This window comes from Narcine bancroftii, chromosome 8 (genome assembly GCF_036971445.1).
Source record: "Narcine bancroftii isolate sNarBan1 chromosome 8, sNarBan1.hap1, whole genome shotgun sequence".
Lineage (NCBI taxonomy): Eukaryota > Metazoa > Chordata > Chondrichthyes > Torpediniformes > Narcinidae > Narcine > Narcine bancroftii.
Window position 1 is genome coordinate 71,438,241 of NC_091476.1, and position 24,514 is coordinate 71,462,754.

Genomic DNA, 24,514 nt, shown 5'->3' on the forward strand with positions numbered 1-24,514 from the left:
TTCTCACCTTTCCTCTCCTATCCACATCATGTTGCCTGTAACCCTGTGTCCTTCTCCCCCAGTGGCGTCTGCCCATTTTTTCCTCCCACCTTGACGATTGGAATTAAGCAGGTAAGGCAAGCAGACACCATTGGAACGTTACAGCACAAACAAGCCTTTTGACCCCTCCACTCTGTGCTAGTCCCATTGACCTGCTCTCATTCCATAACCATCCAGACCTCTCCTATCCATGTATTTATCCAATTTATTTTTAAAACTCAAGATTGAATCTGCATTCACTACATCAGATGGCAGCTCTTTCCACACTCCTACCACTCTCTGAGTGCAAAACGTCCCCCTAATGTTCCCTTACGCCTCTCCCCTAAAGCTATGACCTCTCGAATTTATTTCCCCCAATCTACAGCCGCTTTCAGATGCTCGGTCGCAGATAATGCACCGGCAGACGCGGCTGGGGGAATGCAGCCGGGCATTCAGGTGGCCACGGACAAGACGCCTTTCTGTCACCTGAATGTGCTGGCTGAAGGAGAGCTGTGTCCGAGCAAATGCCGGGTTCCTGTGGACTGTGGCCGTAGTCCCACTACTGCTTTCGGGTGCAAAGGGGGATTCTCAGAGCCGGAGAATATACCTACAGGAGGAGGGCTAAGTAAGTGCTCCTCCTGGCCGGGTTCTCCACTTTCAGGTGGCCAACCGACAGCCGCATTGGGGTAGAATAGGCGGCTTTACAGTCAGGTATTCTGGCCACCTGAAAGCGGCTTAAGTGGAAACATCCTTCTCACATCTACTCTGTCTATACCCCTCATAATCTTATAAAGCTCAATCAAGTCTTCCCTCATTCTTCTTCGTTCCGAGGAGTATAGTCCTAACCTGTTAAATCTTTCCCAGGAACTCAACTCTTGAAGGCCTGGAAACATCTTCTCTGCACTTTCTAAATCTTACTGATGTCTTTCCTGCTGCTGGGCGACCAGAACTGCACATATTATTTAAGTGTGGTCTCAGCAACGACTTGACTAACATCTATATTCAGTACTTTGATTTATAAGGCCTACCATTTATTGAGTACATCCTACCCTTATTTGCTCTTCCAAAGTGCAACACCTCACACTTATCTGCATTAAAGTCCATCAGTCAACCTTCTACAGAAGCTCTGTTGAGAGCGTCCTGGCCGGCTGCATCACAGTGTGGGTGTGGTTGCTGCAGAGAAATGGATCGGAGGTCAATTCATGGAACCATAAGAGTGGCAGAGAGCATCACTAGAGTTTTCTTTCCCCCCCCCCCGCCCCCCATGATGTGATCTACCATGATCATTGCCTGAAGTGCACGTGCAAAATCATCGAGGACCCCTTCCACTCTGCGTGCATCTCCCATCGAGGAAGAAAGGCAGGAGGACCAGCGACAGTACCACCAGGCTGAGGAACAGCTTCTTGCCATGGGCAGTGAGAATGCTGACCGACCAAAGGAACAGCTCACACCAACTACCTGCGACTCACAAAACGATATTCATTTATTTATTTGTATTGATGAAATACTTGTCCTGCATATGTATTGCTTGTCTGTACATGTGTGTTATGTCTGGTTGTGTGTCTGCATGTTTTGCACTGAGGACCAGAGAAACAGACGACAATTAACTTGAATGGCTCAGACTTGAACTGTTGGCTACCCTTCCAATAGATGCTTGGTGAACCGCTGAGTTCCTCCAGCATTTTTCTGTTTTTATGTTTGCTTATACCTGACAAAGATCCAAAGTGTTTGTCACCCTTTGCTTCCTCTGGACACTACATGACCTGCTGGGTTTCTCCAGCACGTTTGTGCATTGCAGACTTTCTCGTTGCTGACAGGGGAAGTCGAAGCCAAGAGAGGACATACAAGAAAGTAAAAATGAGCAGGAAGGTAGAGGATTGAGAAGGCTTTGAAAGCAACTAAAAAGTTATTGGGAAGGGGGCGGGCGGCACTGTTGGTGAAGTGGTTAGGGCAACACCTTTACAGCGCCAGAGATCGGGATTTGAATCCCCTACTGTCTATAAGTTTGTACGCTCTCCCCAGTGTCTGCGAGGATTTTCCCTGGGATCTCCGGTTTCCTCCCACCATTCAAAACATACTGGAGGTGTAGGATAATTGGGCGGCATGGGCCAAAATGACCTGTTACGTCTATATTTAAATTTTTTTTAAAAAGTAGGCTGGCAAATAATATCAGAGGGTACAGAAAGCTCCTTTAAGTATATAAAGAGTAAAGGAGAGGTGAGAGTAGATATATGACAAGAAAATGATGCTGGAGAAATAATAATGGGAGGCAAGGAGATGGTAGAGGAGTATTTTTCATCTGTCTTCACTTTGGAAGATGTTAGTCGGGTGCCAGATGTCCAGTGGTAGCAGGGAAGCAAAGTGAATGCAGTTACTATGACAAGGACGAAGGTGCTCAGAAAGGGTCTAATAGGTAGACAAGCCTCCTGGGCCAGATGGATTGCAGCCTTGGGCTCTGCGAGAAGTTGTTGGTGGCGTCAGTAATGATCTTTCAGAATCTATAGATGCTCCGGAAGACTGGAATATTGCAAACATCAATTCCACTATTCAAGAAGGGAGGGAAGCAGCAGAAAGGAAATTATAGACCAGTTAGCCTGGTTGGGAAGACTATTGTCAAGGATGAGGTTACAGAGTACTCGGAGGCACTTGACAAGATAGGCCAAAGCCAATAGGGAAAATTTTGCTTGGCAAACCTATTAGTAGTGACGATAAGCAGTGGATGCTATGAGTTTGCGTTCGACAAAGTACTGCTCATGAGGCTACTTAACAAGAGCCCATGGTATAACAGGAAAGATACTAATGCAAGCTGAGGCTGTTCGGCAGGAGGTAGAGTCAGAATACTGGGATCCTATTCTGCTCGTGGGGATTCCCCGGGGTCGGTGTTGGGGGCTGCCTCTTTTTATGTTGTATATTAACAATTTGGATTGTGGCCATCTTAATTCTGGGCATCAATTCACCAGATTTATCAACTAAAGGATCCAAACCACAATTAAGGTCACCCCCTATCATAATTTGATCAAGAGAGTATGATAAATTAAGTAAAACATCTCATCATCCACATTTTGTGCATAAATATTCACCAAAGTCCAAGACTCAGAATAAATTTTACAATTAACTAACAAATCCCTCCCAATTGACTCATATCTGATTCAAAAATGGCAAATTTTTATGAACTAAAATTGCCCCCCCCCAGTGTTAGAATTAAAAGAAAAAACTTGACCCATCCAATCTCTTTTTAACTTTTGATGTTCAATTTCAGTTAAATGAGTTTCTTGCAAAAATGCAATATCAACTTCTAATTTCTTAATATAACACCCTCTTGCGTTTGATTGGGTTATTAAGCCCATTCACGTTAAATGTAGAAGATTTTTAATTAGCCATCCAATTTATGGCAATTTCAATTTTTTAAATGTTGTATATTAATGATTTGGCTTTGTGGCCAAGTTTGCAGATGATATGAAAGTAGGTGGTGGAGCAGGAGGTGTTGAGGAAACAGAATCGGCAGAGAAGTGGCAAATGAAATAGAATGCTGCAAAATGTACTTCAATCGAAGAAATAAATGTGCAGACCATTTTCCAAATGGGAGAAATTTAAAAATTCCCAGATGCAAAGAGACATGGGACCCCTTGTGCAGGATACCCTGATGGTAAACTTGCAGGATGAGTCGTTGGTGAAGAAGGCAAATGCAAAGGTGGCATTCGATTCAAGAGGAATAGAATACAAGAATATGGATAAGATGTTGAGGCGTTAAAAGGTGAGACCTCAGTGGAATATTGTGAGCAGTTTTAGACTATTCATTAAAGAATGCGCTGACATTAGAATGTTCGGAAGAGGTTCACAAGGATGAAACCATCATCATACTTGGCTCTTGGTCTGTACTCATTGGAATTGAAGAGAATGAGAGAACACACTGAAACTTTTCAAACGTTGGAAGGTGTGGATAGAGTAGATGTAGAAATATTGTTTCCAATGGTGGGAGAGTCTAGGACAAGAGGGCACAACTTCAGGATTGAAGGCGGTCCATTTCAAACAGATATGTGAAGAAATTTCTTCAGAATCTGTGCAGAAAATTAACAAATTTGCAGATATTGCCCTGTCAGTAGCAAAAAAAAATGCATTGCAATCATCTGGAAGCCCGACTCTCTTCCCCCGGCTCATCACTGCATAGTCCAGAAATGCCCAACTGTGTGCCCATGGAGAAAATAACATAATTTAAGAAATAAATACCTTTGCCAAAATATGGCAACCTTAACTACAGTACTTTGGTGCCCAGTTAGAACAGTTCAGTTGTAAAAATTGGTCAACAGCAGAGTGGAAGTAGATTAGAAAGACTGGCACCATGCTAAATTTTTCTTTTCTTTACTATTTTCTATCTCTTTCCTTCTTTTGTATTCTTTTGATGTTTGCGGGATGGGAGGAGGGAGGGGATTTACAAGTCGATTGATATTGTCCTTGAATCTCAGAAGCAATTTGTGCAAATGTTAAAAATGACCATTTTCAAAAGGGACACCAGGCTTGTTTCGGAAAACAAAAAAATTTTCCAAAAAAATCTTCAGCCAGAGGGTGGTGAATCCATGGAATTTGTTGCCACAGGTGGTTGTGGAGGCCAGGTCATTGGGTGTATTTAAGGCAGTAATTGATAAGCCAGGGCATCAAAGGTTATGGGGACCAGGCAGTGGGACTGAGTGGGAGAATGGATCAGCTCAGATTAAATGGCAGGGGCAGACTCAATGGGATCAGTGGTGTATTCCTGGCTATATTTTATCATCTCAAGTCAATGCATGGTTTCAGATTTGCAAACACAGATTGGTTTAGCAAAGTTAGCATATCAGAAGAGAACGTGTGGCAGGCATAGAATCAAATAATTATTAACACTTTGAAGTCCATGTCCCAGTTTTCCAGGACTACCAACCAGCGCATTTTCTCCAGGCCTGGTTTTATACCCAACCACCAGCTGGTTCATACTGTAAAGGTTTACTGTGATGTTCTCCCATTTTTAAGTTCATTTTATTGTGTGGGACTCTCTTTAAGAATAATAATGAAGGACTCTTGTTCCGCTTGCTTGAGGAAGTTATCGCACTTACATATACTATAGCCCTTTGGGGGTATATACTATATACATATACTATAACCATTTTTTTTGGAGAGTGACTGTGAACAAGCAGCAGGCTTTGAAGGTAGCATGTTCTGAAAGTTGATACATTTGCAGAGCAAAGGGGAGAAGCCAGGGGCAGGGACCATGCGACCAGCTTCTTGAAAAGACAGTGCACATTGTGCTCAAGGCCATTTTAAGAAAAGAAACATCTCTTTGGCCTCCTTTGTGGGGTTGAGAAACCCACTTGGCCTCATTGTGTGGTTATAGACAGAATTGTCAGAGTTCCTCCTTTTACTTACCGAGGGATGAGAAACCACCTCGACCGACCGCGAGAAAGGTTCTCTGCTACAGAAGAAATACTGCATTCCACTTTGGCTGACCTGCAAAAGGGATTCGAATTGCTGAAGAAGGGCCTCGTCTCTCGCTGAAGAAGGGCCTCGTCTCTCGCTGAAGAAGGGCCTCGTCTCTCGCTGAAGAAGGGCCTCGTCTCTCGCTGAAGAAGGGCCTCGTCTCTCGCTGAAGAAGGGCCTCGTCTCTCGCTGAAGAAGGGCCTCGTCTCTCGCTGAAGAAGGGCCTCGTCTCTCGCTGAAGAAGGGCCTCGTCTCTCGCTGAAGAAGGGCCTCGTCTCTCGCTGAAGAAGGGCCTCGTCTCTCGCTGAAGAAGGGCCTCGTCTCTCGCTGAAGAAGGGCCTCGTCTCTCGCTGAAGAAGGGCCTCGTCTCTCGCTGAAGAAGGGCCTCGTCTCTCGCTGAAGAAGGGCCTCGTCTCTCGCTGAAGAAGGGCCTCGTCTCTCGCTGAAGAAGGGCCTCGTCTCTCGCTGAAGAAGGGCCTCGTCTCTCGCTGAAGAAGGGCCTCGTCTCTCGCTGAAGAAGGGCCTCGTCTCTCGCTGAAGAAGGGCCTCGTCTCTCGCTGAAGAAGGGCCTCGTCTCTCGCTGAAGAAGGGCCTCGTCTCTCGCTGAAGAAGGGCCTCGTCTCTCGCTGAAGAAGGGCCTCGTCTCTCGCTGAAGAAGGGCCTCGTCTCTCGCTGAAGAAGGGCCTCGTCTCTCGCTGAAGAAGGGCCTCGTCTCTCGCTGAAGAAGGGCCTCGTCTCTCTCTGAAGAAGGGCCTCGTCTCTCTCTGAAGAAGGGCCTCGTCTCTCGCTGAAGAAGGGCCTCGTCTCTCGCTGAAGAAGGGCCTCGTCTCTCGCTGAAGAAGGGCCTCGTCTCTCTCTGAAGAAGGGCCTCGTCTCTCTCTGAAGAAGGGCCTCGTCTCTCTCTGAAGAAGGGCCTCGTCTCTCTCTGAAGAAGGGCCTCGTCTCTCTCTGAAGAAGGGCCTCGTCTCTCTCTGAAGAAGGGCCTCGTCTCTCTCTGAAGAAGGGCCTCGTCTCTCTCTGAAGAAGGGCCTCGTCTCTCTCTGAAGAAGGGCCTCGTCTCTCTCTGAAGAAGGGCCTCGTCTCTCTCTGAAGAAGGGCCTCGTCTCTCTCTGAAGAAGGGCCTCGTCTCTCTCTGAAGAAGGGCCTCGTCTCTCTCTGAAGAAGGGCCTCGTCTCTCTCTGAAGAAGGGCCTCGTCTCTCTCTGAAGAAGGGCCTCGTCTCTCTCTGAAGAAGGGCCTCGTCTCTCTCTGAAGTAGGGCCTCGTCTCTCTCTGAAGTAGGGCCTCGTCTCTCTCTGAAGAAGGGCCTCGTCTCTCTCTGAAGAAGGGCCTCGTCTCTCTCTGAAGAAGGGCCTTGTCTCTCTCTGAAGAAGGGCCTCGTCTCTCTCTGAAGAAGGGCCTCGTCTCTCTCTGAAGAAGGGCCTCGTCTCTCTCTGAAGAAGGGCCTCGTCTCTCTCTGAAGAAGGGCCTCGTCTCTCTCTGAAGAAGGGCCTCGTCTCTCTCTGAAGAAGGGCCTCGTCTCTCTCTGAAGAAGGGCCTCGTCTCTCTCTGAAGAAGGGCCTCGTCTCTCTCTGAAGAAGGGCCTCGTCTCTCTCTGAAGAAGGGCCTCGTCTCTCTCTGAAGAAGGGCCTCGTCTCTCTCTGAAGAAGGGCCTCGTCTCTCTCTGAAGAAGGGCCTCGTCTCTCTCTGAAGAAGGGCCTCGTCTCTCTCTGAAGAAGGGCCTCGTCTCTCTCTGAAGAAGGGCCTCGTCTCTCTCTGAAGAAGGGCCTCGTCTCTCTCTGAAGAAGGGCCTCGTCTCTCTCTGAAGTACCAAAGCAAGTTTTCGTGAGTTGATCAACCTTCTATCACCCCTGGTCTCTTTCATCCACTTCATGAACTGCTCCTTCCAGACTCCACTATTCATCTAAGGATCATTCATCTAAAGCCCATGTTGCATCAATCTCAAGCCCACCAAGATTCTCAACTTTGAACTGCCTTCCCACAATGTGGCTTGGAGTATTCCATACACACCAATACATTTGCGTAGAGTTAAAGTTTAAGTTAGATTAGGTGTTATATAATTGTTGGTTATTAATTAATTATTTTAAATATAACACTGCCTGGGCTCGTTTTTAAAATCGCTACTGTCATGTTATTACCATTATTACCAACATTACCCATGGACCCAGTCCAGAGTATATATTAAGAAAGGTTAAAAATGGCTGGATTCCAAAGGGCTATAGTATATGTAGGTACGATGAGAGCAAGAGTCCTTCATTATTATCCACCACCCACGGCACTTATTTTGTCTGGAATAATTTAGCTTTAGAAATTTTCACCAATCACCAGCTAGATTCAAGGGCAGCACACAATTGTGAACCTCCTCAAGAAATCTCAAAATATATACCTGAAATTTACTTGGCCTGAGAACCCACCAAAATCAGATAAGCACATTTGTATTGAATCTCAAAAAAAAATATTTGATTGATGATCCATCAGTCTGGATCCCGAGCCACAAGACTGAATGCAAGCAAGCTAATCACCCCACCCCTGTACGTTAGCATTTTTCAAAAGATCACACAGATCGGATGAAGGCAAAGCCAGAGCAGAGCTTGCGGTTCCCTGGGTCAGATTGTCCCTCAACCCACAACGAGGATTCAGCCCGTCTCGCGCAACAACTCAAAAGGATCGAACACAGAAAAACCAAATGTTAAATTCCTGGTATTTATTGTCACAAGCTTTTAATACAAGGAAATGTATAACTAAAAAAAAAAGTATATTTTCTAAACACTGACAGGTGTGCATTATACTCTGAACTAACACAAAGAATACTACCAAAATGGAAAGGTACATGCAGAACAAAACTAGGCTCCAGAAAGAGTGGTGCTGCTCACAATGGAGAAAATTAGTTTGGGACAGGAACCAAAGTATTTTTTTATTTAAAAAAATATTGGGGCATTGCATCACACCAAACATCTTTTGCTCTACATCCAGGCGATGAACATATCCCTTACAACCTGTAGATTTGGACAAGGAACCCCGATTCTCTTGCCAAGGGACAATTACCACTCCTGCAAGAAATAAAAACAAAGCACACATGGACATCAATTTTAACTTTCATATAAAAAGGCACAGGGTTCACCTTGTGTCAGCGGCCTGAATCGACTGCCCTGAAACACGCAGTCATTTTGCCCAGTCCTGTAACAGCCACGAGAAACAGACTTGTAGATATCCAGTGACTAATGCGCAAAAAGAGGTCCTTGGCAACAGAAAGAAAACCTAGAGTCGAAAACTTTGCTAATTTTAGGATTTAGCATTTTCTGGTTATGAGATTATAGCACAAATCTGCTACACTTCCATAACAAAGGAGGCTACTGTGCACTAAAGTTTTCTAGTCAACTTGCCTCACCCTTTGACCTTGCAGTGATGTTCCACAAACAATTCCCTCTGCATCAACCTCATGAAATATGCAGAAGTTGTACCAACAGCTGGGGTGGGGGAAATCGGAACCCATCCTGATGTAAATGTCATCCGCCCACCCCCCAGAATTCTTTCAGCAGATCAGGGAAAAACACGAGACAGCAATCGGAAGCAGTTACTTCAATCAATCTGCACTGTCCAACAGTGTCAAGGTCTGTGTGAGCAACCCCAAGGTCACGAAACAGAAACTGGTGGGGGGGGAAATAAAATACTGACGGAGAGAGCGAGATTGGGGAGAAAGGGGTGAGCAGGAAATCTTACTGACCCTTGAGCATTAGCCACTGAGTAAGCTAGGTCTGTGGTGCCAGACGCACACCTGCGGTTGGAAAGTGGACAGTGCCTCACCTCAGAACATAGAGTACTGCATACGGTCCGCATAGGCATTCCCCGCTGTGCTTGGCCCGTCATACGGAGATCTAGTGGACATTACTGCTGAATTGGCATGTGAGTAATCAAACACGTATCCAGACCTCGAGGCAGCCATGGGCATCCGACGCAGAGGGCTCCTATCCCTGTTAAAGTAGGAAGGGGGCGAAGGCGGCAGAGAGTGCTTCCCATAGAGGTCTAACCCACCAGGGACGCAATTGCTCATCGGTGTGCCTATGGGAGGAAGCCGAGGCGACCAGCGATCATAGTAGGGGTCTCCCATTGGCGCGTACGGCTGCGCCAAATAGCTCTTGTAGTGCTCGGCCATCTCATACCGCTCGTCGTACACCGGACGCTCTCCGTACGCTGACATGGGCCGCATTGGGCAAGGTGGGGGGTAGTCGCAAAGGAATCCGCCGCGATCTTTGGGGCATTCTTTGGACCAGTGGCCCTCTTTACCGCACCGAAAACAGCCGTTTTTGTCGCCCATCCCTGGTTGTGCCCGAAGCCGACTTCTCGACAGCTGGACATGGATCCGTTTGCCTTTAAAAACAAGACGCAAGAGTTCGCTCAATTACATTTTTTTTTAAAAATGTGCTCACTTGCTGTGGTTGTGTCGAAACCATATGCAGAGTTGGGCAGGGCCAAATTAATTATAAACGCTACCGGGGGGGCGCGTTTGAATGAAAAGATCGCCTCTGCTCATTTAGGGTGGGTGGGAAGACGCACACCAGGCATTCTCAACGGGACCACTGCACATTTAAGAGGAGCCACCGTCTGAAATCAGAAAATCAGATGATAGGAGAGAAGTATGGAAGAAACCAACTGAACTCAGCTGCTTCACAGGGAAGGGAGCCCGTGAACTCTGAGCAGAAAGATGGTTGAGAATGGCTAATGTAGGGGATGCATACCTTGATGAAGGGCACAAGCCTGAAATGTTGGTTATGCATCTTTAATTTTGCCTCATAAAGGACCATATATGTTGGTGTATAGACGGAATTTGAACCTTAAAACTGTCACTGCAAAACCAGGTGTAATACACTAAGCATAAAATCTAAACCTTAAGATCCTGTGGTTTATAGTGTCCCCCTACCCCCCCACCACCTCCGGAGAACAGCATAAAACACTCGCACTCCTATGGTCCTACCACTAAATAGTTTGTGTTTGGGAATCTGGATTAATAGTAATGTTATATACAAACCAAAATGTATTATAAACCTTGTCTAACATTCCTTAAAATAACAGCACAGCAAACAAAGCCATCAGTCACCGTTTGCATCAGCTGGCAAATAGTTAACAAGCAGCCAGGGTACCAGGGTGCTTTCTGTTTACATTGCCGCATCAGGCCAATCACAGCAAATCTCTCTGTGACCAGTTACCAGTTCTTTTAAAGATGTCACTAGTGCTTACGTTACACCAGCTTCGAACAATTAGTGCACATTAAGGTCGGTAATTGTGACAGTATTTCACCATTACAGTATATGCCGGTGTATGCCGGTGATTACCCTGGAATTTAAAATGTTGGTTTTGAGCGAAACCCTTGGAATAAGACTAACCACCCCCCCCGCCCAAAATCTGGCAATTTCTGCTGATCAGTGGATGCTATTAAAAGCAAATCATAATACTGACAAATAACAACAAATTATTATTTAAAGGTTCACATTTTACTTGGTTATTTTATTTTAAAATAAATTATAGTGGGGTCCTGAAAAGGCATTTTCAAAGCCTGTACAGAGCTGACATTCAGACCGGTTGGATGGACCCCGCAGAGGAGCACTGAGACTTCATAACTAACGGGGCATGCGTGAGGTTGTGTGGGAGCTGGCGGGAAAATGGCAGCAGTGTTGAGACTTTGCTGCCAAGGTATGGATTTTATACATCGGGGATGTCCTCGATTTTAAAGTGAATTTTTTAAGTTTCAAGGACGGTCCTATACAACAACATATACAGAACTTGGAAATTAATTGGCTAAATTCTAAGTAACACTTAGAATTGTTACTTAGAATTCTTAACAGCACCACTCCACCAGTCAGTGCGATGGTTGGTAAAGGAGTGACGGAGCAATAAGCTCTCAGTGGTAAGTGCCATAATTGGGATAGTTTGACAGCGATACAGTTCAAAAGTAACATTTTAAGTGGAAATTCTGGGGGTCATCTGATACACCAAGTCGCTTTGTACACTGACATATACCTGCTGAGTTTCTCCAGCATTGTGTTTTTACTTAGCTGAGAATAAATGTGCTTTGTTCAGTTCTGAAACATTAATACTCGCTGTCAAGCAACAGAAACTTTAATAAAAGTAGCCAACCCCTCAGGAATGATCCACACGTTTTCCCAGACATCAGGTCGAAAGACCCAATCCAAGCTCCCGGCTGACAATACTACAGTATTCTGCACCCCAGTCCCATGCTCACGTCTTTCCGTGCCTAATGTACTATCCCGCCAAGACCATCCGTAAATTGGAGGAGCAACACTTGATTTTCTGGCACTCCCCAATCTGATGGCAATAACAGCAACTTCTCTTGTTTCTGCTAACCTACTCCCTCCCTTCCCATCCCTTCTGGCTTCTTTCCTCCAGCTCTCCACCCCCCCCCCCCTTCACAGAGCCATCCCTCCTACCCCTGCTTGCTGGTGTGCCCTCCCTCACTTATCCAACCATTACCTTTTTGGAACCATGCTCCTCCTCCCCCCCACAATTTTGTTTGGACATTTTGTCCATATCTTGATGAAGGGCTCAAGCCCGCAATGTTGCTTATGTGTATCTATTTTTGCTATACAAACCAGCTGAGTTTCTCCACCATTGTGATTTTCCTACAACCCCCTCCCCCATGTCTGTGAAGAACTGAGAACCATGACTGATCTGTTAATATCCTAACGAGAAGGAGATCCAAGCTGACCAACTCTTCAGGAAAATTACAACAGGCGACATTGTTACCTTCCTTCAGTTACCCCTTCTTCCCCCACCCCCCCAAAAAAACACACACCCTTGAATTCTTAACTACTCAGGATGGGACAGAAAATTCAGGGCTGAGGCAGTCAGTGGAAGGAAAGGAAGTATTACAGGAAAAATAGCAAATTTACTGATACAGCACAGTGCAGAGCCAGCGACCTGGGTTCAAATCCCGCGCTGTCTGTAAGGAGTTTGCACATTCTCCCCGTGTCTCTCTGAGTTTCCCCTGGGTGCTTCAGTTTCCTCCCACCCTTCAAAACATACGGGGGCTGTAGGTTAATACGGGTGTAACTGGGCAGCAGCACAGGTTTAAGTGACCGGAATTGGCTTCTACCGTGTTGTAAATGAAATTTAATAAACGTTCAATTCCTGGCAAATTAACATGCATGGTGGCTTTTGGTTTTCCACAGAGAAAATTCCAAGTGAAGTTCAGAGGCAAAATATTGAGATTTTGTTTGAAGGCAGCTGCAAATCAGTCAGATTTTGCTCTTCCCTTCAAAGAACAACTGGTCACTAACTGCAGGAAGGTATCAATAAAATTGAAAGAGGGCAGAGGACATTTACTTGGATGTTCCAGAATGTGAAGAACTGGGTTAAACAGGTTAAGACTTTATTCCCTGGAGCATTGGAGAATGAGGGGAAATTTACAAAATTTATAATGGGTATAAACAGAGTTAAATGCAAACTGGCTTCCCCCCCACGCCCCCCCCCCCCCCAACCCCACACTGAGGTCAGACGAGATACAAACCAGAGGACATGGTTCAGGGTGAAAGGGGAAATGTTTAGGGGGATAATTTGGGGGAATTTCTTTACACAGAGAGTGGTGGGAGTGTGGAACAAGCTGCTGGGCTCATTTTAACATTCAAGAAGAATTTGGACAGGTACATGGATGGGAGAGATATGGACTAGGTACAGCTCAGTTGGATGAGGCAGAATAGCTCAGCACAGACTAAAAGGGCCCATTTTCTGTGCTGTTCTATTGTGGTGGAAACCACCAGCACAAAGGGACATGAAGAGCACGACCTTAGTCAGGAATAAGGTTTCTTGAGGCTGATAACTGAAATGGCTGAGCTGAGGGGAGATTACGTTTCTAACAGCCTCAGGATTCAGCTACCACAGACCCAAGAGGTCACGGGGCTTTCACACTGGACAAAACTAATTGACCACCACTGCTTAAAAAATGCAAATCATAGCCACAAGGTGGCAGGAAGAAGAGCAGGAGGTGGGGCTTAGCAAATCAAACACGTTCCACAAACAAATTGGAGGCAGCAGCCAGGGTTCTTAAATGATTGAAGATTTGCTCACAAAATATTCTGGATAAGCCACAGATATGGTTGCAACAGGGTGCTTGCAAATTTAGTAGCACCTTTTTGGACACCAGTTCCAAATTTGGTTAAGCAATTCGAAAGATCTTCCACAGAAAGATGCAACACTCTGACCATTCACCTTAACAAACACCCCCCTCCCCTTCATGATTTTGTACAAGTTCATCCCTCAGCCTCCAAGGAGAAAAAGGCCCCAGCCTATCCGATCTTTCCCTACAACTCAAGGCCTCCAATCCCAGAAATATCCTTATGAATCTTCTCTGCATCCTTTCCCCCTCAACTAGCCCTTCCTCATCTGCTTGCCTGTGTGCTATATGCACCTGCCTGCCTGTGTGCTATATGCACCTGCCTGCCTGTGTGCTATATGCACCTGCCTGCCTGTGTGCTATATGCACCTGCCTGCCTGTGTGCTATATGCACCTGCCTGCCTGTGTGCTATATGCACCTGCCTGCCTGTGTGCTATATGCACCTGCCTGCCTGTGTGCTATATGCACCTGCCTGCCTGTGTGCTATATGCACCTGCCTGCCTGTGTGCTATATGCACCTGCCTGCCTGTGTGCTATATGCACCTGCCTGCCTGTGTGCTATATGCACCTGCCTGCCTGTGTGCTATATGCACCTGCCTGCCTGTGTGCTATATGCACCTGCCTGCCTGTGTGCTATATGCACCTGCCTGCCTGTGTGCTATATGCACCTGCCTGCCTGTGTGCTATATGCACCTGCCTGCCTGTGTGCTATATGCACCTGCCTGCCTGTGTGCTATATGCACCTGCCTGCCTGTGTGCTATATGCACCTGCCTGCCTGTGTGCTATATGCACCTGCCTGCCTGTGTGCTATATGCACCTGCCTGCCTGTGTGCTATATGCACCTGCCTGCCTGTGTGCTATATGCACCTGCCTGCCTGTGTGCTATATGCACCTGCCTGCCTGTGTGCTATATGCACCTGCCTGCCTGTGTGCTATATGCACCTGCCTGCCTGTGTGCTATATGCACCTGCCTGCCTGTGTGCTATATGCACCTGCCTGCCTGTGTGCTATATGCACCTGCCTGCCTGTGTGCTATATGCACCTGCCTGCCTGTGTGCTATATGCACCTGCCTGCCTGTGTGCTATATGCACCTGCCTGCCTGTGTGCTATATGCACCTGCCTGCCTGTGTGCTATATGCACCTGCCTGCCTGTGTGCTATATGCACCTGCCTGCCTGTGTGCTATATGCACCTGCCTGCCTGGTGCTATATGCACCTGCCTGCCTGTGTGCTATATGCACCTGCCTGCCTGTGTGCTATATGCACCTGCCTGCCTGTGTGCTATATGCACCTGCCTGCCTGTGTGCTATATGCACCTGCCTGCCTGTGTGCTATATGCACCTGCCTGCCTGTGTGCTATATGCACCTGCCTGCCTGTGTGCTATATGCACCTGCCTGCCTGTGTGCTATATGCACCTGCCTGCCTGTGTGCTATATGCACCTGCCTGCCTGTGTGCTATATGCACCTGCCTGCCTGTGTGCTATATGCACCTGCCTGCCTGTGTGCTATATGCACCTGCCTGCCTGTGTGCTATATGCACCTGCCTGCCTGTGTGCTATATGCACCTGCCTGCCTGTGTGCTATATGCACCTGCCTGCCTGTGTGCTATATGCACCTGCCTGCCTGTGTGCTATATGCACCTGCCTGCCTGTGTGCTATATGCACCTGCCTGCCTGTGTGCTATATGCACCTGCCTGCCTGTGTGCTATATGCACCTGCCTGCCTGTGTGCTATATGCACCTGCCTGCCTGTGTGCTATATGCACCTGCCTGCCTGTGTGCTATATGCACCTGCCTGCCTGTGTGCTATATGCACCTGCCTGCCTGTGTGCTATATGCACCTGCCTGCCTGTGTGCTATATGCACCTGCCTGCCTGTGTGCTATATGCACCTGCCTGCCTGTGTGCTATATGCACCTGCCTGCCTGTGTGCTATATGCACCTGCCTGCCTGTGTGCTATATGCACCTGCCTGCCTGTGTGCTATATGCACCTGCCGGCCTGTGTGCTATATTCACCTGCCGGCCTGTGTGCTGTATACACCTGCCGGCCTGTGTGCTATATACACCTGCCTGCCTGTGTGCTATATACACCTGCCTGCCTGTGTGCTATATACACCTGCCTGCCTGTGTGCTATATACACCTGCCTGCCTGTGTGCTATATACACCTGCCTGCCTGTGTGCTATATACACCTGCCTGCCTGTGTGCTATATACACCTGCCTGCCTGTGTGCTATATACACCTGCCTGCCTGTGTGCTATATACACCTGCCTGCCTGTGTGCTATATACACCTGCCTGCCTGTGTGCTATATACACCTGCCTGCCTGTGTGCTATATACACCTGCCTGCCTGTGTGCTATATACACCTGCCTGCCTGTGTGCTATATACACCTGCCTGTCTGTGTGCTATATACACCTGCCTGCCTGTGTGCTATAAACACCTGCCTGCCTGTGTGCTATATACACCTGCCTGCCTGTGTGCTATATACACCTGCCTGCCTGTGTGCTATATACACCTGCCTGCCTGTGTGCTATATACACCTGCCTGCCTGTGTGCTATATACACCTGCCTGCCTGTGTGCTATATACACCTGCCTGCCTGTGTGCTATATTCACCTGCTTGCCTGTGTGCTATATACACCTGCCTGCCTGTGTGTTATATACACCTGCCTGCCTGCCTGTGTGCTATATACACCTGCCTGCCTGTGTGCTATATACACCTGCCTGCCTGTGTGCTATATACACCTGCCTGCCTGTGTGCTATATACACCTGCCTGCCTGTGTGCTATATGCACCTGCCTGCCTGTGTGCTATATGCACCTGCCTGCCTGTGTGCTATATACACCTGCTTGCCTGTGTGCTATATACACCTGCTTGCCTGTGTGCTATGTACACCTGCCTGCCTGTGTGCTATGTACACCTGCTTGCCTGTGTGCTATGTACACCTGCTTGCCTGTGTCCTATATACACCTGCCTGCCTGCGTGCAATATGCACCTGCCTGCCTGCGTGCTATATACACCTGCCTGTCTGTGTGTTATATACTACTTTCAGAGTACATGCCGTTATATGTGATGATCCTCAAAATTTAAACATTTCACTTTAAAATCAGGGCCGTTCTATACGGTGGGTCTAAAAATTCGTACCTTGATGGCAAAGTCTCAACACTGCCAACTCCAAAGTAATCTCGTGCATGCCCTGTTAGTTATTTGTGAAATCTCAGCACTCCCCGAGGGGAGCTGTTGGCTCCCTTCAGGCTTTAAATGGCCTGTTACATGAGCCAACGGTGGTTCATTTGAAAATATCCAAGTAAAATTGAAACCTTGACATGGTAATTTGTTACGAAAATATTGTGATTTGCCTTTAACAGCATCCACTGGGTCAGCGGTAAGTGCCAAATTTTGGGGGGTTGTCTTATACACAGGGTATCACTCAAAACCAACATTTTAGATGGAAATTCCAGGGTCTTCGTATACAGAGTCATCCTATATACTTTGATCTCAGTCCTACAATGCTCTCCAGGGCTTTGCTAGTCCTGCCCTGGTTACTGGCTACATAACACATATTAAGTTCCATCAGCTATTCCTTGGCCCATGAGATCCAGATCCTGTTGTAATGAAGTGTAACCTTCCTCACTGTCCACTATAACCACCAACATTAGTGTCATCCATAATTTACCAACCTCGCGAACTACACTGTCATCCAAACCATTAACATAAATGAACGGTGGACTCCGCACCAATCCCTGCAGCGTCCCACTGGTCAAAGGCTTCCAATAGGTTAAAGCAACCCTCCACTTCCACCAAGCTAAGTTATGATTCAATTTTGAGGACCAGCCCATCATGAAGGATCTTATCCAAGGCTTTGCTCGAGCTGAAAAACTCCACAGCAGGGATCAAGAAGCAGGATCTCAAGCAGCTAAACATGCTTTGTTCTTTGCAAATAGACATTACAGGACAGTACAGGCTCTTCAGCCCACATTGTGCCGACCTACATATGCCTACCAAAAAAAAAACCCCTCCCCACACTATTTTTCTTTCTCCATGGTACTGTATGTCTAAGAGTCTCTTAAATGCCCCCATAGCTCCAACCTCTACCACCACCCCAGGCACCCAAGTCGTCATCAAGTTTATCTTCATCTGATTGCACAAATACAACCCAACGAAAGAGCGTTCTCCAGTCCTTGGTGCAAACATGCAGACATTACATACACACAGTCAAACAATACACAAGCAGGACAAGTATTCCTATGTACCAGTAAATAAAATACTCTATGGAAAAAAAACCTGCCCCTGATGTCCTCCTAAACCTTCCTCCCCTCACATTGAACAAAGTTCTCTAGTGTTTGCTACTCTTGCCCTCTTCTGGGAATAAAGGTGCTGACCATCTATCTTATCCATACATATCAATCTTGTAGACTTCTATTAAGTCACAACCACCCCCCCCCCCTCCATCCCCATTCATCTTCACTCCCAAGAAACCTTGCCTCAAAATACATTTTCCAATCCAATGGATAATCTCATCTGCACCCTCTTCATAGAGGGTTGAAAATATTTGAAACTTAATGAGGTACCACGAGGAAAGATGTACAACTAGTCTTCTCTGACAATGTTGTTGCTTTCTTCTTGCTCCAATGAAAACCCAATGATACAAGAAGAAAATGGAATTTAAACATTTACATACAATGCAAAATAATAAGCATAAAATAAATGAAACAGCTGAATTGGGGTGACTAAAAATATAATTTTGGTGCTAACCAACAGAATCCATTCAAGGATTCATCAAGCCCCTATTCAGGAAATAACATACATGTATTTGATAGCAGGAAGGGAAAGAGGCAGGATGATATTCCCATGACATGGCTAGGCCTGCTATTTTAACTTTCGTCTCATTCCCCCTACATTTTCTTTTTTATTTATCCCTCAAGACTGCCATCTCTTTCTTGCAGTTCTGTGGACACCAGTCATCTACCATCATGTTCTTAGTCTAGGTTAGAGGCAGACGTCTGGAAGAGATACTACAGTGGACCCACGATCTCCAACCACTGGTGGATGTCACTGAAGAATGCCATGGTTCCAAAACCCTGGACCATCTTCCAGTTCTGCCCAGGTAACTGGAGCAGTGCAATTAGTGCAACGCTGTTACAGCATCGGCAATTGGGACCATGGTTTGAATCCTGTGCTGTCTATAAGGAGTTTGCATGTTCTTCCCACTTGCCTGGGGGGGGGGTTTGGTTTCCTCCCACCCTTCAAAACATAACAGGAGGGAAGGGGGGTGGTAATTGGGCAGCACAGGATCATGGTCTGTTACCGTGCTTTATGTCTAAATTTAAACTATTGTGAGTTTGCTGGGGAGAAAAAATTGCGGCTTGTCAATTTGGAGACAAACCTCCCAAGCCAAAATTGAGATACACAAGATTTCAGTGCATTAAAGGAAATGTATTAGCATGGCAGAAAACTGGTTATTGCATGGAAAAGAGTCGAAATAAACAAGTCTTTCAGGTCAGCACTTAACTAGTGAACTATATCAGGAATCAGCTTTTGGCTTCCAACTCTTAACTATTTATATTGTCCTGGAGAAGGAGAGAGAATTCAAGATATCCAAGTCTGCTCTAATGACACAAAAGGATATGTGGTGAGGGTACAGATGCTCCTCTACTCACGACGGCTCAATTTATGATTTTTCAAAGTTACAATGGCACACATTCTAATGAAAATGCCCGCATGAGGTCACTTGGTACTGTAGCTTCACAATTTGCTGCATGGTGGAGTGGGTGTGACTGTTCTGTTTTAGGTAAATTTCCCCAGCTGTAGGTTACAATCTGTTCTGAGCACCTTTAAGGTAGGCTAAGCTATGAACCTTGGTAGGTACTCTTTCAACATGATTTTTCGACTTACGATGGTTTATCAGAACGTGATCCTATTGTTAGTCGAGGAGCACATGTATTGAGATATAGAATCAAAATGGGTCATAGTTGCAAGAGAAAGGCACCAGTCATTTAAAACAAAGGTAATGAGAAATGTCTTCACATAAATAGTGGTTATAAATTTTTAGATGATTGGGAAATTAAGGAGGAAGCCTGTGATAGGTCAGTCACGAAGGTTGGAGCAGACTTCATGGTTCAGATGTCGTGCGTGTGGAAGAGAAAGGTACGTCTAAATTATATTCTAAGTTGCACAGATAACACCGGAAGCTCGAGCTCACTCTTCTGTGCTGTCCTGTGAATAAAGCCACAGGGCAAATCAACTGTCAGTGGTAAATTCCACTCAAAGGAATTGGGCGCTGGGGAAAATCAAAATGGATTACTAGGTATGCTCTTCCTGGAAGGACAGGATTGGGAAATCAGTCCGTTAGCATTCAAATGACACATGGTTAAAAAAACCCAACATTCATAAACTGAAATGCCTTCCTCATCCCATATCCCATATGGGAATGGCAAACAGCAGGGCACCCAAGGCCGTAATCAAGAACCAAATAAAAAGACGTGGAGAGATGACAATGAACAACTGTGTTAAAGCAGCAACATCAATGCAACCCCAGCACTTAATGCGATTCATGCACTACTGACAAGAATCCTTGTCCCTGAAAACTGCTGAGCATCCCATAACAAATAAAACTTTCCCTGGCCCAGTTATCTACACATTTTCACATTCCTGGTGCTGACCCGCAACGTACACATCACCTACCTTGTTTCCCTGTGTTAGGTCCTACCAGTGTGCAGCCATCTCTCTCAAGCAGGCCATTCACTTTCGCAGGTCTGGATGACGGATGTCAAGGGCTTTCGACTACGTGGAACCACACAGTGTTGTTCACACCAGACGTTGTTTATTTTCTAGCATGAATCTCCACAGATTAGCCCTGAAAATTCTAAATGGCTTTTTCTTCCCTTCACCTGGCTTTCCCCAAAGGATTGTAAAGAAACCTTTTGGCATCTTGGCCTTCATAAATCGAAGTATTGAGGAGTTGGGATGTTATGGTGAGGTTGTATAAGGCATTGGCGAGGCCAAATTTAGAGTATTGTGTGCAGTCTGGTCGTCTAACTCCAGGAAGGATAGCAGTAAGAGTGCAGAGAAGATTTACTAGGATGTTGTTTGATCTTCAGGAGTTGAGATACGGGGAAAGGTTAAACAGGTTAGGACTTTATTCCTTGGAGTGTAGAAGAATGAGGAGAGATTTGATGGAGGTTTACAAAATTATGAGGGGTGGACAGAGTAAATATGAGTAGGCTTTTTCCACTTGGATTAGGAGAAATAAATATGGCTTCAGGGTGAAAAGGGAAAGGTTTAGGGGGAATTTCTTCATTCAGAGTGGTGGGAGTGTGGAACAAACTGGCAAGTCAGTGGGTCTAGTGGAATGATGTTTCAGCACAGACTAGAAGGGTTGAACAACCTGTTTTCTGTGCTGTATAGTTCTATGGTTTTATGATAGAAAATGAAATTAAAGTCAATGCTACAATCAATGTTTGTTTATTTAAACACTAGTGTATTCACATCAGAGCCTCAATTCCACAGAACAAGTCATGTGTTCTCCTCTGGTCTCCTGCAGGTCAGGAACCAATTCAGTTGTTCGCAATTACTTTTGGCCAACAGCAGAAACAGGCACGTTTGAACAAGCTATCCAATGCTGAGATTCAAAGCATTCTCAAGGGTAAAAAAAAATTTCAAATTCCTGGACGTCAACATTTCTGAAGACCTATCCTGGGACCATCATGTTGATGCACTCATGAAGAAAGGAACACATTTCGTTAGATTTGCTATGTCACCAAACACTTGCAAATTTCTACAAGATGTACCATGACTGGCTGTATCACCATTGGGCATGGAGGTCGTGCCAATGAACAGGAGTATTACAGGCTACAGAAGGTTGAACCCTCACCACCCAAGCCATTCCCTTTTCTCAGTGCCACCGTCAGGAAGGAAGTACGGGAGCCTGAAGACATACTCAATGTTACAAAAACAGCTTCTTTCCCTCCACTTTCAGATTTTTGAACCCTGAACCACAGACACGACCTCACTTCTTCTCTTTCTTTACACTAGTTATTCATTTGTATTTATGGAATTGTAATTTACAGTAATTTTGCACCTTGCCCTGCACAAACCTGCTGCCCGCAAAACAATTTCCTGACTCACGTTCATGACAATAAACCCAATTCTGAGGTGAATCCACCTTCATGAGATCAAGACCAACCCCAGATCTTTCCTTACCCTGTCCAAATTATGATTGTGAAACGCTTCAACCTGTTTCGTTGTTTTTGGTATTTCTAGATATCATTTTACTCATACAATAGTCAAATTTTTTGGACCACTTCTTGGGCTTAAAAAAAGGAGGGGGGAGTCAACTATTACACAGCATTGACGATTACACAAGTGTATATGGTCATTTAAAACAAGGAGAAGGGAATAAGAAATACTACAGGGAGGCCTCCCTAAGTCACACATTGTCCCAACTGGACTGCACCTGGGAGAAAACCCCAAACTTCCCACCATGGGAGAACCTTTACCAGAAGGGTCATCGTACGATAAAGCAGCACATTACCATGGGGATTATGGATGGGAATGAAAAGTTGCTTGCCCGAGAGATCCATATTCAATGAGAGAATGTTAGCAATGTTCAACATCACACTAGCCAGCAATTCAAAGACAGACCACAGCAAGTACAATAAAATCCCCATTTTCCGGCATTCAATCAACTGGAAACCAACAATCAGCAATAAATAAATAAATATTTTGAAAATAAATTAAGTTTTAAACAAAATTTTAAAATGGTAAAAGTCAACGTTCTCCGAAGCAACACACGTCTCCTTGGTGAAGATGGGAGTGAACATTCAGCAGCGGAGCCCCGCCTCCAGCAACTGTTTGAATAAAGTTGTGTTTGAATAAAATGGCAATGCCACTTGCCACTAGGTGACTCTCCCAAAGTGTTTCCCTATCCCTGCCTGGTGAGAGTCTTTATAAGAGTTAAGCACATTAGTAGGCACATCTGTAAACTTGGGGGCGGGGATTAATTATAACGGTGGCGCAGTTAGTGAAGGGTTAGTACAAGGCAGTTACAGGGCCAGCAACTGGGGTTCGAATTTAAAGGAAAGTGCACTGAGGACCTGACCGGGACATTTGCATAGAGGAGTCAGATTGTCAGGGCGAGGAAGGTGCGGTGAGGGCGACCAGGACACTTGCATGGAGGTGAGTTGGGCTGCGTCAAGGGTTTAACCGGGACAATCGAGTGAAGAGCCGGTTCATGCCGCTCACCGCTGCTGGGATGACTCTCCCAAAGTGTCTCCCTAACCTTGCCCAGTGAGACTTTATATCTTTATTAGTGTTTAAGGCTTTGGGGAAGGGGGCTTAATTGTGACAGCGATATGGTGGGTACAACAACTGGGATTTGAATTTAAATTGTGGATGTTATAGGAATTATTTGATTAAAGTGAACCTTACATCATTAAAGATTACAATACCGATTATTTTTTAAATTTCTTTACATTTTGCATCATCTTTTAAACAGTGTATTCTTAAAGCAGGTGCATTAGTCAGGCAACCAGAAAATTCACATATCCGGCATCTGCAATCCCTAGGTGTCGGGTTATGGGGATTTTGCTGTACTTGCTTTGAAAGTGGCAGTATGTCCTCTTTTCATGCACCTTCTCTTCAATGACAAATCTAATCCTTGTAATAGCATCAAGAGGGGATGGCTGAGGACCTCATGTTGCGCTAAATCCAACCACAGCAGTTTACAGGAGAGCCAGAATTAGACTCTTGCCAAATATGGTCCATGCTGCACCCATACCCCCCCCACCCCCAACACCAGCCCACGGGAATTTCACCTTTGAACTCAGTGCCATCGAAACCCCGGATGGCTTCCATGGCATCCTCCTCTCTCTCCATGTGCACAAAGGCGTAATCCTTGACGATGTCACACTCAATGACTGGTCCATATTCCTCAAACCTGGCCCGCAGCTCCTGGTTTGTGCACTCACTCCCAATGTTGCTGACGTGCAGCTTGGTCGAGATCTTCACTTTGCTCTTGCTGGCCTCGACGTTGATAGGAAGCCCATGAAGCTTGTGATGGTGCAAGTTCTTGATTGCTTCATCTGCCGCCTCTTTATCCTCCATATGGACAAAGCCATAATTCTGAAAAAAAAAATTTTATTTTCTCTCTTCTTCAGCTCAGTAATCCTGAATAAAGAGAGATGACTACAGTGTATACGCACGTAATAGGTGACTAGACCAAATTTTAGGGTAAAATTTAGGGGGTCAACTATTACACACATTACTTTTGACTGTGCTAAGTACCTGTGTCGATCGAGGTGTCGGGAGCTCGGATGAGTGGACGTCTGGACCTGGTGGTGTCCACATTCAGGACGTCAGGAGCTCAGATGGGCGGCAGGCCTGGACTTGAGTGATAGTCCACGGTCAAGGCATAAGGAGCCCAGTGGCCAGGTGGATAGGGCCAAAAATAAGGGGTGGAGGTGGTCGATTTCTTACACGGTATCGACCGTTACATGAATTACAATAGATTCCCTACCATGGTGTTTGACAATAGACTATGTCAAATGCCAATCTCTAATTGCTTCATTTTAAATCTCTCAAGGCTGGGATCTTCACCTTCAGTACTAAAAGAGATGTACCTTCATGTTAGAAAACCCACAGAGCAAACTTAATCACAAACATTCACAGTGATCACCGTGTTAAAGATTACAGGGCAATAGGATAGGAGAATTGAGAATTATGAAAAGATGCAAGTATAACACAATTATAGAATCAATGATCCAGGTTCCAATTCGGCACCTCTGCAAGGAATTTGTACATTTTCCTAGTGTCTGCATTAGTTTCCTCGGGGTTCTCCAATTTCATCCCAGCCTCCAAAAACATACAGGCTTGTAGGTTAATTGGTGTATTTGGGGCGCAGTCCTTTAGGCCAGCAGGGCCTGTTTC

At 45.9% G+C, this 24,514-nt stretch overlaps 1 protein-coding gene across 5 annotated transcripts in view; it reads right to left on the reverse strand.

Moving 5' to 3' along the window:
* The window catches only part of LOC138740834 (RNA-binding protein 4B-like), a 48,778-nt gene that overhangs the window by 18,987 nt on the left and 5,277 nt on the right, over window positions 1–24,514 (reverse strand). For 2 of the 5 annotated variants that reach the window (XM_069894024.1, XM_069894026.1), the window contains 2 exons: window positions 23,404–23,710; window positions 8,419–9,829 (listed from right to left, as the gene is read on the reverse strand). In XM_069894024.1, the coding sequence (XP_069750125.1) occupies window positions 9,267–9,829; window positions 23,404–23,710 (870 nt within the window). In that variant the 3' untranslated portion in view covers window positions 8,419–9,266. Of the gene's footprint in view, window positions 1–8,418; window positions 9,830–23,403; window positions 23,711–24,514 lie in introns of those variants that run through there. The other 3 variants (XM_069894027.1, XM_069894028.1, XM_069894025.1) reach the window with 2 other exon arrangements.